This window comes from Schistocerca piceifrons, chromosome 1, assembly GCF_021461385.2.
Source record: "Schistocerca piceifrons isolate TAMUIC-IGC-003096 chromosome 1, iqSchPice1.1, whole genome shotgun sequence".
Classification (NCBI taxonomy): Eukaryota; Metazoa; Arthropoda; class Insecta; order Orthoptera; family Acrididae; genus Schistocerca; species Schistocerca piceifrons.
Window position 1 is genome coordinate 931,175,901 of NC_060138.1, and position 16,358 is coordinate 931,192,258.

At 38.0% G+C, this 16,358-nt stretch overlaps 1 protein-coding gene across 4 annotated transcripts in view; it reads left to right on the forward strand.

Annotated features, from left to right (window-relative positions):
* Nucleotides 1-16,358, forward strand: part of LOC124798396 (GATOR complex protein Iml1) — a 547,410-nt gene that overhangs the window by 304,729 nt on the left and 226,323 nt on the right. For 3 of the 4 annotated variants that reach the window (XM_047262170.1, XM_047263070.1, XM_047262900.1), the window contains one exon: nucleotides 4,621-4,694. The exons of the other annotated variant lie outside the window; for it this stretch is intronic. In XM_047262170.1, coding sequence (XP_047118126.1) covers nucleotides 4,621-4,694 — 74 coding nt within the window. The remainder of the gene's footprint in view (nucleotides 1-4,620; nucleotides 4,695-16,358) is intronic. 4 annotated transcript variants of the gene reach the window in all.

Sequence of the window (16,358 nt, forward strand, 5' to 3'; positions counted from 1 at the left end):
GTAAAATCAAATATCTCAACAATTGTAGCATCAAAGAAGGTATGTTTCCCAGTGCACTGAAAAGGAGCATTGTCTGACCAATAAATAAAGAAAACAATCAGAGGAGGAAGCATAAACTACAGGTCAGTATCACTGATTCCTAGATTGTATAAGATTTTTGAATAGTAATGTTGGCACAGCTTGGTGCCTTTTTCATCTCACAGAAACTTGCACATGTTTTAAAAAATATTGCAGCACCACAACAGCTGTCATAGAGTTTTTTTTCACAAAGCCTGTAGCTATCTAGATGAAGGAAAGCATACTGTAAGCATATATTTACATCTTGCAAAGGCTTTCTACCTGGTCAATGATGCACTTCTCTTGCAGAACTGAAGACATGCGATATCCCACACAATATCTGGAACTCCTATGTACTACCCAAAAAAAACATAAAAATGCACAAATATAAATTATCAAAGTAGGATGGTAATATCAATATTCAGTTCATGACCTAAACAATAATGCAGGACATACCACAGGGCTCAATATTGGGACCATTTCTTTTTCTTGCGTGTGTAAATGATATTGTATAACCTGCTATATCACGTACAATTGATTACACTGATGACACCTAAGTTACTAAATATTTTACTAACTGAGGCCTAAAAGAAAACATTACAAAATCACAGTTGCTGGAGGAAATATTTGTAGAATTTTGTATACAGACAATGAAGACTGTAAATTCCTTCATGTGCATTTAGATGGCAGTCTATAATAGAAAAAACCCATTTTAACTTTATTGCAGGAAAATAAGCAGTGCATTTTACTTGCTTATCAAACTGTCCAAAATTGTATGTAATAAAATGCTAAAAACACTGTACTGCATGGCAGTTTCCCCATTTATAAAATATGGGATAGAGTTGTGGTGGTAAGCTGCTGATGTGCACTTGAAAAGAATAGTGTTGCTATGCACTTGAGAAGAATAGTGTTGCTACAAAAGAGAGCTGGTAGACTAATACATGGTTTGGGGTGCAGGGAAAGCTATCATTTTGCCCTTATCAAAAATAAGTATGTCACTGAATACTCGTGTGTGTGTGTGTGTGTGTGTGTGTGTGTGTGTGTGTGTGTGTGTGTGTGTGCGTGCGTGCGTGTGCGTGTGCGTGTGTGTGTGTGTGTGTGTGTGTGTGTAGACTTGTCACATTTTTTGTAAGCCGTCACGGTTATGACAACCAAATATTATGCTGTACATTATCACAACAGAAGAATTAAGCACATTTATTGCAAGTAAGGAAAAAATTTAAAAGTAATGCACCACAGTCCACTGAATAAAAATATTTTGGAGAGAGAAAGGAACAAAACAAACAAAAATTTTGTGAAATGATTTGTCTAAAAGTGAGATGTAAAATAGATTAGAGGAACAATGGAAACTTCATGTTGAAATGTCAACAATAATAGGAAAATGATAAATTGCTACTCACCATAAAGATGACTTACTGAGTTGCAGACAGTCACAACAAAAAGAATGTTCAGTGGTGCTTGACATTATGTACTGCAGCTGATATGCTCATATGTTAGTGACATAAGGATACCATTGAGTGAAATTCCACCACACAGTTACCCTACAGATCCCTTTAAAATTATAAGCCCTAAATTAAACGCTGAATTTCAAATTCTCTGTCAGCTCCTCATTTACTGAACATGATTTTTAAGCATCATTCAAAGGCAAATGAAATGTGTCCCTAATCTGTTTTATTTCTTAGTTTTAGACAAATCATTTCACCAAACATTTCACCTTTTTTTCTTTTTCTCTTTATTTCAAAATTTTTCATTTTTATTTTCATTTTCAAGTTTTATTCTGAAAGCAAGATATATATTTAAACATCAGTTGGTATTCTATTATAATTAAGAGTATATTGATCAAGAGAAAGTGGAGAAGTTTCAGTCTGTGCTGTGATTTGATATTTTATGATAGGAGCTGTTCGTGAAATATTCAATTTTTCTCAAATCACTCGTTAAGCTTTTCTTAATTACCCTGATTACTTTGAAGCAGCAAACAGGAAATCCGAGTTTGAGTCCTGGGTTTGATGCAAATTTTCAATAATAAGTACATATTTGCGACACTGTTAGGTCAACAAATTTAAATAATTTGCCCTGATATTGTTTCATATTGATGGATCTTCACTCATTTCTTCCGCATTGGTCCATTCATTTAATTTGTCTTATTACAGTCACTTTGTGGTTGTTCATGTTATTGACCTCAGCACATTTCAGATTTGCTTCAAATGTTTGAATTTTTTGTTAATGCTTCTGTTAATCACTGTTTGCTTAGTATTCACATCTACTGGAAATATTTATGTTGATGTGGTACAAGCAGTTTGGAGTCTTCTCCACCTACATTCATCCTTATTGAAAGGAAAGTTACTAAATCTAGAGCATGCTTGTCTGGGCTTCCCTCTAGTCATGCCTGCACCTGGGAGTGCATAGTGGGTCTTGAAACTTTCAACCATGTTATGTAGGCCATAGAAAAGACAAACCAGATTGTCTTAGTTCAAAATATGTACACATAATAAACAAATTTCAAGTTAAATGTGAACTGCAACACTTTAAATTTATTTTCTCCGAACTGTAAATTTGTTTTGTTTCTTAGAAAAAGTTATCTGAGCAGCATTTGTCCAGATATTTTATGCACCTTAATTTTTTGTCCTCTGCGACATTAAATCTAACATTATGTTTGATGTTCATTCTGAACATTTACACCTTTTTAGAAATATTTTTGTCCATATGTAGTGAAAAGTAAAGGTCCTGATAACACTACCTTGGGGAACTACAGCATTGGTTCTTCATCTGAAGATTTCTGTCCATGAAATTTTATCCACACTGTCCATTTAAAAAGTTGTTTTGCCGCAGGCAAGCCCATCTCCAGACTGAAGATATGTGGCATTGTGTATAATCCTTCATGGTAAGGCAAACAGTAAGTCTGTCCTTACTAGCACTAATTTGCATGGAGTTATTGAGGTGCCACATGACATTGAGTATGGCCATCCTGAACCCATCATTTTCAGATGACAGTCAAGGGATCGCAAACAACATTAGCAGTAATTTTTTCTATGATAGATTGTAGTCTCAATAGGTAACAATCCTACTGTCTGTCAAATTCTGATACATATTGGTAGATGTTGGCCTTTCTGAATGGGGCATAACAGGATCTTCTCAAAAACAAACAGCATTCAAGTGGAATTTCTGAATGAGCATCTCCCAGTGTAATTTTTCCTTTTATACAGAATATAGATTACATTAATGCTGCCTGCTTTGTGTGGTTGCACTGAAATATTACTATGTTAATCATTTACGTAGCCAAGCATGTAGTGCAGTTCATACCAGTTTGACGTTTGTTGCATGTCATCTTCATTGTGTTGCAATTTAATGGCCAGCAGTGTAGTTTCTTACCACTAAACATTTCAGCCCAGCACTGCAACAAATTCCCAGTTGCCTGCATCAGCATATTTAGTAATTAAAATCATGATCACTGTTTCCATTTGAATGTTTTCATGACTCTGAGGCAGTGCACACTCATTGATTGCAGTTATTGTTAGTAAATATGATTCAAAATACAAAATGTGGAATTTGTAGCATTTCCTATGGTAGGTAGTGAGTCCCACAAGGTATGCAGGAGAACAACTGTGCAGTTTGTGAAGTAGAAGAGAGTTACTGCCGGGCTGTGAATATGCGTGGATAACTCAGTCAGTAGAGGGTTTACACGCAAAAGGCAAGTTTATGCGCAAGAGGCAAAGGTTCTGGGTCTGAGTCCTAATCCAGCATACTATTTGAATCTTTGACTAAATTGAATTATCCACATTTTACATAGAATTTCTTATTTGAACATGCTCATGTGAAATAATATTAAGAACAACAGCTCCATTTGGAATCAGTCCTGGGCTACAATAGTGATTTCATTTGACACACCAAGAAGTCAGGCCATGTTTTTAAGCAGCTCTTAACACATGCTTATGGAGCTGCCAGTTTGGTTGAATCTTTCTCTTGCTATTCTATTATTCAAAGAGTAAAATATAACAATATAAGTAATAGGTATATGATTTACTATCTGAGACACACAAGATTCCACCCATTTGCCATGTATCATGCAGCACTGTTATGACATTAAATTCATATGATCACAAAATGCCATACTCATGGTGAGGAAAAGCACATAATATTTTGATTATGTGAAAGGATGAAGAGCTTCATCAGAATCAAAGGTTGAAGTTAGTAAGGATTCTTTTCTTGAAAACTGTAATTCAATTGGCAGTTTCTGTTGGGTCTGCATTTGGATCATAGTTTTGTTATTTGATGTTGGAAAGCTGTTAATCTTACTATGAGTTCTGTATAGTCATATTTGAAAGAAAATGTCAGCTGAATTTTTGACTTGAAAATGAGGATAGGGAAGTTAGATAAAATTTGTTGCGCTTCTTATGTTGCTAACTGCAATTAATGCCAGTGAGTCAGTATTATGGAATACAAACTGTCAGATGTTGGAATCCTGTCGGAAGTTGTCCATAGTAGAGTTTTTTTGTTCATAATAGAGATTGTGATGAGAACATACACTTACAAAACACTCAATTCAATTCAAACCTTTCTTTACAGACTAGTGTGGTGGGAAATTCACCATTCAGAGAGCGATTAGGAAGTAACAGAGTGTTGGAGAAACCACGACCAAGGTTTGTTTAGTGATCTTACCTGGCACTATTGGGATCTGTAGGGTGTTGCGCGTTATTTGTTGCATGTGTTTTCATGTACTTTTCATTTAGAATTGCATGGTTATTGTGACTGTGCCTTTGCACGGGTTGCTATGGGTAAAGGGAGCTTGGTGTGTGTGTCTTGAATGGATTTGCTTATTTATTTCTTTTTGCTTGAAACTAGTTCATGTTTTTCTTATATAACACAGAGTTTGATATTAAAATTAAGCTTTCTTGGATTTTTGTTCACTCGATGTCCCTTGTTAATTACAAAAATGTACAAATTCTCATAATTCTTAATTTCATGACTGTAGTCCAATACAAATTCTGCTAATCAAAAAACTAACTTACAGCTACACAAAGGTAGGTGAAATAAGTTTGGTTGCCTAATATAAATCTCTGTGAATGTTGAGATGCAGAATCTCAAGTTTTTTGTCCTTCGTTCCAAAAGTAAGCAGTGAACTGAGAAAAAATGGAAATGTGGCTAGTTGTTACAGATATTATGTAAATGCTTGCTCTTCCAACAAAGCAAATGTGGAAGATTTGGTAGATGTTCTCAGAAGTACTGAGAAACAAAAGATGATGATAAAGTGTGCAACAAATGAAGCTGATATTTATGAAAACGTACAGGATGTAGCAGAGATCATCTTTAACAAGTCAGAGATTAATGAATAGCTAATATAGGGCAGGTAAATGTACAAGGGAAACAGAGATTGGGGGATGGGTTTAGCAGGTTGGAGAAAATAGCAAATCCTCTATCAGTATGAAACTACAAGGTTTTTTTATTGATTCAGTCACCACATAGAAAAGATGCTAGCATTAAATTAATGTAAAACATAAAAAAATAAATGGTAAACATGTTTCCAATTTTTTTCTGAGAAAATGTATTGTAACTGTAAATTTACAAGTTCTACGTAGTGGCGAAAGATTTCAATGAGATCCATAAAATGCACAGTTAACTAAACTGAACTGAGTATGTTTTTGTGTTTATTCAGTCACCACATAGAAGAGAGGGTAGCATTAAACTAATGTAAAACATAATCTTATAATTGGAGAATGTGTGTCCATTTTTTTCTTCTGAGAAAATAATTATAAACTAATAAGTTCCACATAATAGTGAGAAATCGCAGTCAGTATCCATAAACCGTGATGTTAACTAAATTGAACTGATGTGCTAGTTAACCAGGTAATAAAGAATGCACTGTTGCAGCTGATATTGTACAACACATTAATAAACATGCAGAGATGTTTTCATTATGTCAACTGTCTTTGATTTATTTCCTTAATGTAATGACCCTTCAGAATTTTGTTGGTAGGACTTGGGTTTCCAACACACCATTGGCTCCTAGCAGATGCCTCGTCTTAACTTTTATCGGTTTTGTTCACTTTTAACGATACATTGTTGCTCCATGGCCATTTTATTTCACCACCCTTTCTCCCTCATCCTGTTTTTGTTTCTACAGCTTATTTTCTGGCCTTTTCAGCTTTTCCATTTTCATTGCTTTCATGCCATTTTATTCTCAACCATGGTATTACTTGCTGTTGGATACATCTCCATTATTTTCATTTCCAATTCTCCTTCAGTCTCATATGCGTCAGCTAGTTCTATAGTTACAATAAATTTTGTGATATGAATTAACTCTGTCAATTAAGACAAAGGCTATAAACTCAGCAAAATATCAGCTTTGTGTTTTAGCAGCTATATGTAGTATTCAACGAAGAAGCAGTATCATGTAATGTGAATCAGGAACACCCATCCAGAAAATTTAGTGCAATCTGTCTTGCCTTCCGTACCCTCTTCCCTGCACTACTCAATTACTCACCCTCCCACCAGGCCCCTTTTTCCCATGACACCGAAAATTTTATCACGCCTCCACATGGATCGAAATCCAATAAGTTTTCATTAGAAGTACAGCCCTGAAAACAGTCTAAATTCATATTTATAATAATATATTTTATCATGCACAAGAAGGTATAATTAGATGAATGATGAACACTCACTTCACTTAACGAAGGTTTATTCAGCACTTGCACGTAAAAGAGTGCGGAGTGAACTGCCTCTGGCCAGAACACATACAGTATATATACTATTACAGAACATTCCAGTACAATAATTCTTGACATTTGTGGATACTTCTAGAATGTACTCAAACCGAATATAGAAATTAAAATTTTAGAGTTCAGGTGAGTTTTGAACTCACAACCCTCCATGCAACAGTCTAGTATCATAACCACTACACTGTGGTGACTGTGCTAATCAGTTTCTTCTGCGACATTGCTCCCTCCTTAAGAGAACAGTGTCTTGGTGTTACGTTGTCCTAGTCCAGGAACAAGTCATCAGTCCTGCATTCTCAGACTCCTGATGACTGATGTTTGCCCTGACGGTGATCTTCTTAGAACTTACTTTGCCACTACGCTCTTTGTCAACTTTCTGCTTGTGGCCTGTCGCTGGAGCTTCGAATTTACACTGGGTTGCAGGATCCTTATAGGGCTTCATTCGAAGGACATGGGCCGTATCTCTGATCTTTCGTTGTCTTGTGTTGGGGTCAAAATCTTCAACTTCATAAGCAACATCAGACAACTGTCTTACAACCTTATAAGGTCCAAAGTAGTGTCTGAGGAGCTTCTCAGAGAGACCAACCTTCCGAACCGGAGTGAAGATGCAGATGAGGTCACCAGGCTGGAAGACAACAGGGCGGTGGCTCACATCATACTTTCGGCGATCTTTTTCTTGAGCCTGCAACATTCAGAGTTGAGCTAACTGCCAAGCTTCCTCAGCTCTGGTTAACACCTGGCTGATGTAGTCATCGTCCACATCATCAGGATGCAACGGAAACACAGTGTCCATCATTGTAGTCACCTCACGCCCATGCACCAGGAAAAATGGTGTAAATCCTGTGGTGACTTGTTTGGTGATGTTGTAGGCAAACGTTATGAAAGCTAGCACCTCATCCCAGTTGCTCTGCTCAACACTGACGAACATTGATAGCATGTCGGCCAAGGTCTTATTGCCCGTTAGTTTGTGGATAGTTGGCAGTTGTCATGTGAAGAGTAATGTTGCACTGACGGTTTATCACTGTCACAAGATTGTATTGAAAAACTTTCCCTCAATCCTTAATTAATGACCTTGGGGCACCATGTTTTAATACAATGTCTACCATGATGAATTTGGCTACCTCAAGTGCTTCGGCTGTTTTCACGGCTTTTGTAATGGCATATGGTGTAAGTGAGAACAATAATCCATCCATTTCCACTAGCAAACATTTGAAATCATCCAAGGAGGTCAATCCCAACACGGTGGAAAGGCGTTTTGGCTGGTGGAATTGGTATGAGTCAGCCAGGTGGTCTCTGAGGAGCTGCCTTTCTTCTCTGGCACTCTCGAAAGTGCGACACATAGTGACGGACACTCCGAAATAAACCTGGCCAGAAAAATCTCTTGCGGATCCTAAATCATAAATGCCCGGTCTCAGGTGTGTCATGGAATTTCTGTAAAACATCTAAGCGCATGTGTTTAGGAATCAATGGTAGGCACCTCTTTCCAAACGGACCAAAGTTTTTCTTGCAAAGTAATCCATTAACTACCTTAAATTGTCCTTTCACATCCTCTGACCGATTTAAGGCAAGCATAATTTGAGATATCTTGGTATCCTTCTGCTCAGCAGAGAGATCCTGGAGTGCAGCGAGACAATCACTATCTTCATCAAAGGCTTGATGGTCTTGCTCAGGGTTCCTTGAGAGACAGTTGGCGTCTTGGTGTTTTCTTCCACTTTTGCACACTATGGTAATGTCATACTCTTGAAGACGTTGTGCCCACCTGGCAAGTCATCCTGTTGGACCCTTAAGACCTGTCAACCAACAAAGTGAATGATGGTCTGTAACAACTGTGAATGGCCTCCATGGATATACTGTCGAAATTTGCATATGTCCCAAATCACAGCAAGACATTCTCTGTCTGTAGTTGAGTAGTTTCTCTTGGCTTTTGTGAGTGTCCTAGAAGTGTAGGCTATAACTTTCTCTTTTCCATCTGAAATTTGCACCAGAACAGCACCGATTCCATAACCACTGGCATCTGTGTGTAGTTCCGTAGGTGCTCTCTCATCATACACACCAAGTACAGGGTCAGTCATCAGAGCTTTTTGCAGCACATCGAAAGAATCTTGTTGAGCACCACCCCAGATAAATTTAGCATTGGCTTTTAACATCTCTTGGAGTGGCCTGGCTTTGATACAAAAGTCTTTGATAAAACGACGATAATAAGAACATAATTTGAGGAAGCTTCTCACATCTCTAATACTTTTAGGAATAGGAAATTCCGTTATAGATCTCACCTTTTCTGTGTCAGGCTGCACACCTTTGTTTAACACAGGGTGTCCAAGTATTTGATTCCTTTTGTCCCAAAGAGACACTTTCTTGCATTAAGTTTCAGTTCGCCTTTTTGGAGACACTTAAGAATGGCCCTCAGTCTTTTTATGTGTTCATCAAATGTCTCTGAGAGCACTATAATGTCATCTAAATAACAGAGACACATCGTCCACTTCAGGTGACTTAGAAGATTATCCATCATCCGTTCAAAAGTTGCTTGTGCATTACACAAACCAAATGGCATTACCTTAAACACATACAGGTCCTCACGGGTGATGAATGCAGTTTTCTCAAGATCAGCCTCATCTACTTCGATTTGCCAGTATCCCAAGTACATGTCCATGGCTGAAACACTTAGCCCCCATCAGACAATCTAGTGTATCATCGGTTCGTGGAAGAGGGTAAACATCGTTTTTAGTTATCTTATTAAGTTTCCTGTAATCAGCACAAAAGCGCCGACTGCCATCCTTCTTCCTGATGAGAACCACTGGTGATGACCGTGGGCTCTGTGAAGGTTGAATGATGGCGTTCTTCATCATTTTCTCTACCTCATCGCGAATTATTCAACATTCCGTTGCTGACACATGGTATGCTATCTGGCGTATTGGTTGATGGTCTCCAGTGCTAATCTGGTGCTTCACCATCGATTTGTCTAATTTGTTCTTCACCTGTGGATTGAAGCATTCAGAGAACTCTTGAAGAATGGCTATTACCTTCTTCTGTTGTTCCTTAGTGAGATCTGGTGATAGTCAAGCTAGAAGATCTTGTCTTGTAGTGGTAGCACTAATTTCATCCACAGACTCGGCATGGGAGGTTTCTATGATGCTCAGCTGTTCTGCAATTAACGGCTTAGCGTTTGCTACGCACATGCATCTTGGAAGGTTCTGCAGTTCTCGGCAACAGTTAACTATCCATAATTAACTGAATCCATTCTTAAATGACACAACAGAGGCTGGGATGACGAAGTTATTCTTCGGTGGCATGTTTCTCTTACATGGCTTGACACCTTTCTAGCGCTGACTGCAGGAATGATCACTTCATCCAGCACACATAGTCTCCACATACTCGGATGCGCATCTTCCTGTCCACAGTATCTAATCTCATCTAGCATAATCTTCGAGCGACCACAATCTACAATTGCCTGAGAAGCTTTCAAAAAATCCGTTCCTAGAATGACGTCATGACTACACTCTTGTAAGATCATGAATTCTAAGGGCTGGGTATGGCCACTTATACCCACACGAATGACACATCTTCCTGTAGGCTTTCATATTTCCCGTTAGCCACCTTCAGCAGAGATGTTTTATTGTCAATGAATATGGTTTTCTGCAACTGATGACAGTACTTCTCTGAAATGACTGAATATGATGATCCAGAGTCCACAAGAGCTTGGGCTGGTTGGCCATCCATGAGGTATTGATGTAGTTTCCTATCATTTTTGTAGTGATCGATGAGGGAGGAATTTTTCTTTTCGGCAGCCTCACCTTCAAGTAAACTCGCACCTTTTAGTTTTCCAGGTTGTGGCAGCTTGGTGATCAGCTGGAGCTTCTAAACAGTGATGGAGACCTTGGTTGGCGTTTTGGGGACCGTCCTCTCCAGCGGCTAGCTTGTGGCGATGGTCACCTAGGTCGTCCTGCACCCACATCTTGTTCATCTTTGTCGTCCTGAAGTTGGCGTCGGCTAAGATCGGTCTGCTGTCTTCCAGCGCAGGCATCATCAAGTATCTGCTGCCTTTCTCAACACTAGTGCACCACATGTCCCGGTTGTCCACAGTGGAAACATGCTGGTTGGTTATCCTGGGCCCTCCAGATGCGGCATTGTAGGAACGTAACTCTGCCTGCATCTCGACTTTTCACCATTTTAAAGGGAAATGAAGGACGAGAGATTGGGTTCAATGTCTGTCCCACTTCCTCCCTTATGACCTCTTGAAGTGTCTCGGTTTTTTGCTCGCTGTGCAATCCAAGTGCCTTTTGAACTTCCTCTCTCACTATCTGACGAAGAACACTTGTGAAATCAGTGTCTTCCTTTATCACAGACATTGCTATGACATTTGGAAGCCATTCAAACTTCATTATGTGTAATCCTTTTTTGATGCATTGTCTCGATATACTGGCACCATTTTATAAAGTCGTCTGCTGTCGAAACCTCCTTCAGGAGTAGGGCTTGATACATGTCCTCAGCAATATCCTTCATGAGGTGTGCAACCGTATCTTCCTCCTTTATTCTAGGATCCACTATTTTACACAGCTCCAAGACATCTTGAATGTAAGATGCTGTAGTTTCTCCTGGATGCTGTACCCTGCACTTTAGTTTATCTTCAGCCTTGCACTTCTGTCGTCATGTGTCACCAAAATACTTGTGCAGTTCCACTTGTAATACTTTCCAGCTTGTGAACTTCTCCTTGTTGTTCTCATACCATTGCTTGGCAGTGCCCTCCAAGTAGAAAAATATGTTAGCCAAACATACGGTGTCATCCCATTTGTTAAATTTGGTTATACACTCATATAAGAGCAGTTGAACGGAATGGACAGTGTCTTGAAAGGAGGGTATAAGATGAACATCAACAAAAGCAAAACAAGGATAATGGAATGTAGTCGAATTAAATCGGGTGATGCTGAGGAAATTAGATTAGAAAATGAGACACTAAAAGTAGTAAAGGAGTTTTGCTATTTGGGGAGCAAAATAACTGATGATGTTCGAAGTAGAGATGATATAAAATGTAGACTGGTAATGACAAGGAAAGCTTTTCTGAAGAAGAGAAATTTGTTAACATCGAGTATTCATTTAAGTGTCAGGAAGCTGTTTCTGAAAGTATCTGTATGGAGTGTAGCCATGTATGGAAGTGAAACATGAACGATAAATAGTTTAGACAAGAAGAGAATAGAAGCTTTCGAAATGTGGTGCTACAGAAGAATGCTGAAGATTAGATGGGTAGATCACATGACTAATGAGGAGGTATTGAATAGAATTGGGGAGAAGAGGAGTTTGTGGCACAACTTTACTAGAAGAAGGGATCGATTGGTAGGACATGTTCTGAGGCATCAAGGGATCACCAATTTGGTACTGGAGGGCAGCGTGGAGCGAAAAAATCGTAGAGCATAGAGGGAGACCAAGAGATGAATACACTAAGCAGATTCAGAAGGATGTAGGCTACAGTAGGTACTGGGAGATGAAGAAGCTTGCACAGGATAGAGTAGCGTGGAGAGCTGCATCAAACCAGTCTCAGGACTGAAGACCACAACAACAACACACTCATATACCTTCAGTCACTTGTTTGGATCTTGGCCATCCTCACCAGAGAACCTGGAAGGATGTCTCATATGGTGGTACACAGTTGCTGTCATCGTTACATCCTCTGTCTCCAATAAGATCGCGATCTGTTGAATATGGCTCGAACTCAGTTTTCTCACCACATAAATGGCAGCTCTGGTGTGGCCTGATGGGAGCCACTGTGTCATCGATAATGTGCGCTATCACAAGTTTCAATACCTGACGTCTCCACCGGAATAATGTCACGTAGAAGGAGGTGTAATTAGATGAATGATGAACACTAACTTCACTTAACGAAGGTTTATTCAGCACTTGCACATACAAGAGTGTGGAGCGAACTGCCTCTGGCCAGAACACTTACAGTATATACACAGTTACAGAACATTCCTGTACAGTGATTCTTGACATTTGTGGACACGTCTAGAATGTACTCAAATCGAATATAGAAATTAAAATTTTATAGTTCAGGTGAATTTTCAACTCACAACCGTCCATGCAACAGTCTAGTATCATAACCACTACACCGTGGTGACTGTGCTGTTCAGCTTCTTCTGCGACAATATTAATTGTTCTCAGTCAAAAGTTATTTCTTTAAAGAGTCTATGTAATTGTTGAATATATTTGGTTTGAAATACTAACAGATTTTTCAGAACCACTGATAACTGAAAAGGTATAGGCTGATAATAATAATGAAATAACAACTCATTTTCACTTCATCACCAAGACAATAGAAGCAGCCACAACAGCAGGAGCAGCAGTGGCAGAAGAAGTAGTAACAAAAACCATAATCCAGATTATGTATTGTAAAGGCAAGGGTGAATCATAATTATATTGAAGCTAAATAAGATAGCTTTACTTGTCAAGACAGTACTATTGGGCCTTCATGGCCTGTTCGGGTGGAGTTTTATCCAGACACTATGTCAGTAAGGAGATAGGGAAATGATGAGGAGCTTGTCCTGCGATGGTGGGAGATGGCTGGTAAGCATGGGGTATGGCCCACTGCGTCCTCAGACTTGCTGGTAGAGTAGACCTGGTATGGCCTATTATGCCCTGGTACTAATTTCAGGTTACCGACAGACAATACCTCACCAGTATTATTGTTTAGTTCTCTTGTGTAAATAGACAAAAATACTTCACGTAGCACATGTTGATATAATGGAGTTATTTTCAGTTTATTAAATGAGTCCTTATTTGCTGTTGTTTATGGAACATTTGTGTACATTCCTATAAAAAGACAGAAATATGTAATTTGTAAGTGTGATGTTGTCAGTGACCTATGTAGTATTAGTGGGAAAGGGATTGCATAGAACCTTGCTGCTGTGTATTGTTGACAGCATATTGAAATGCCAAGTAATTGTGTTGTAGTCACTTGGTGCTGAATTAATGAATGACTAAAAAGTTGCAGCACCTCTCTCACCATTCATTCCACAGTAACAGTGAGGAAGAAATTGTGAATGAAACACGGAATCTGATTAGATCAGCGAAAACTGTATACCCAACGTCCAGGCTGGTAATTAGTGGAATTATTCACCGAAGATCGGTAAGTGATACTTACATCAACAGGATAAATACCGGCATTAGGGAACAGTGCAACAGACTTGGTGCAGTATTCATTGACCCAAACAAGTTCTTAAACTATAAGTGTCTGGGAAAAGACAGCCTGCACTTGAATAGATTAGGCTCTGTGAACCTTAGTAAAATGTTCATAGACGTGTGTAAAATCCTAAGAAGCAAGGGAAACTAATTCATTCTAATAGGGGTGATAAAGAAAAAACTCAAACTGAAAATAAAAAGTTTAGGTACCAAACAAAGGATGCACTGGAATAGAAATGGCTCAGGGGCAGAACTTCCAAATCGTAAATACTCAAAAATCGACGAACTAAAAATTCTGCTTTCAGAATCCGTAAATATTAAAATAATCTGTCTAAAGGAACACTGGTTAACAGAAGATAGTATAAAAGTATTAAATAGAATTAATAATTTTAAGGTAGCTGCTAGCTTTTGTAGAATAAGCAAATCTCGTGGAGGCTCCTGCATTCTTGTCAATTCTTCTGTAAGTTATACAGCAATAGATAGTTTTCATTATTTAAATGAAGAGAGCGTGTTTGAAAGTTGCTCTCCCTAAGTGATCTGAACACACTGGTTATAGCAATCTTCAGAATTCCTGGATGTGTGGTAACAAAAGTGTTTTTAGACAAATTCGAATGCCTCCCAGAAAAACTCCAGAAAGTAAGTAAGAAAAAAGTTGTTATAGCAGCAGACTTCAACTTAAATGTCTTAGTTGGAAGCAATGATTCCACAAAATTTTGTGACTTAATTCAGAAATCTGGTTTCAAGCTAAATTTTTTTGAAGGCACTGGGGAAAACAGCAGATCAGTTACCTGCATTCACAATATTATTACTAACTACTAATTTGACAGTGGAAATAAGCACAAACACTGCTTAGACTTGGGTATTTCAGATCACTCAGCTCTGTTTATTGAGCTCCCAAAAGCAAATAACCTAAAGCCTCCAGAAGTGTATATATAAAAAGTGATCTCAGTAAAAGTAAAGTGGATTTATTCTGCAGTAAATTAAGTACAATAAGCTGGCCTGTAGACCACAGTAGTTCAAGCATGATAAACTATAACAAATTCTTAAATTGTTTCTTAGAGGTATTTTCCTTGTAGATGTAAGCAAAAGAAAGTAAATGGTGAACTCAAATGGATTACAACAGGAATAAAAATTTCAAGTGCCAGAAAGAGAGAGCTCCACAATGAGTTAAAATCAAACAGAAATCTGGATTTTGTTACTTATGTCAAACAGTATAAAGCTGTATTTAGGAAACTTGTAGTGGCAGCTAAAAAAATGGTAAATAATAAATCCATACGAGAACACAGAAATAAGACAAAAGTGGTCAGTTGTTCAGTCTGAATTAGGAGCCAAAGTAAAAATTCATGAGATTTTGAAAATTAGACATGAAAATGAAATTATAGTAAACCCTGTTCAGATGTCAAGTTGTTTCAATGAATTCTTCCTAAATGTAGTTAGATCGGATGTGGATATGACATTCTATCAGGGCATCACAAATTTGGAAAACAGCCAGAACACATCTTTTAAACAATTTGAAAAAAATCACCCAAAGGGATGTGGAAAAGGAAATATTGTCTCTAAAACACAAAACCTCACATGGGTGGGATGAAATAACATCTGTAATCAAGTATGTGTATGATATTATTTCTCAACCACTGCCAATTATTATAAATCAATCTTTTGAACAGGGATGCTTTCCAAATGTATTGAAATATGCTGAGATCAAACCTCTATTCAAGAAAGGTTCAACAGAAGATATGGGAAATTACTGCCCTATCTCTCTCTTGGTGGTCTTCTTTAAAGTGTTTGAAAGATTGCAGCAAAACAAATTAATAAATTTCTTACTGTAAATGATATAATTTTTCAAAACCAGTTCGGATTCCAACAGGGTAAAAGCACTGTGGATGCTATAAATGAGTTTATTCAAAACATATGCTCCACGTTAGATAAAGGTAGAAAGATCACTGGAATATTCTGTGATCTAACTAAAGCTTTTGATTCAGTGAACCATGCCATTACTCCTCCAAAAAATTACAGATGTATGGAATCAGAGACACTGCTTTAAAATGGTAATTTTAACTTCAAATGGAACCAATTGTTCCTCAGACTGGAAAACAGTTCTCCAAGGAGTCCCACAGGGTTCGATATTGGGTCCCTATCAGTTTCCTTTTTACATAAATGACCTACCACTTGCTACTGATGTTCATTCAGTCTTATTTGCTGATGGTACATCAGTTCTAATTGAAAATGAGGTATCTGAAAATATTCCAGAAAAAGTCAAGAATCTTTAGAAAAACTTGAATCTTTGTTCTATCAAAATGGACTAAAACTGAATGTACCTAAAACCAAAATGATACAATTTGAAGCTAAATCAGTAGAAAGGACTGAAATAAAGATAACTTGCAATGATCAGGATATCACAGAAGCAAACCACATGAAGTT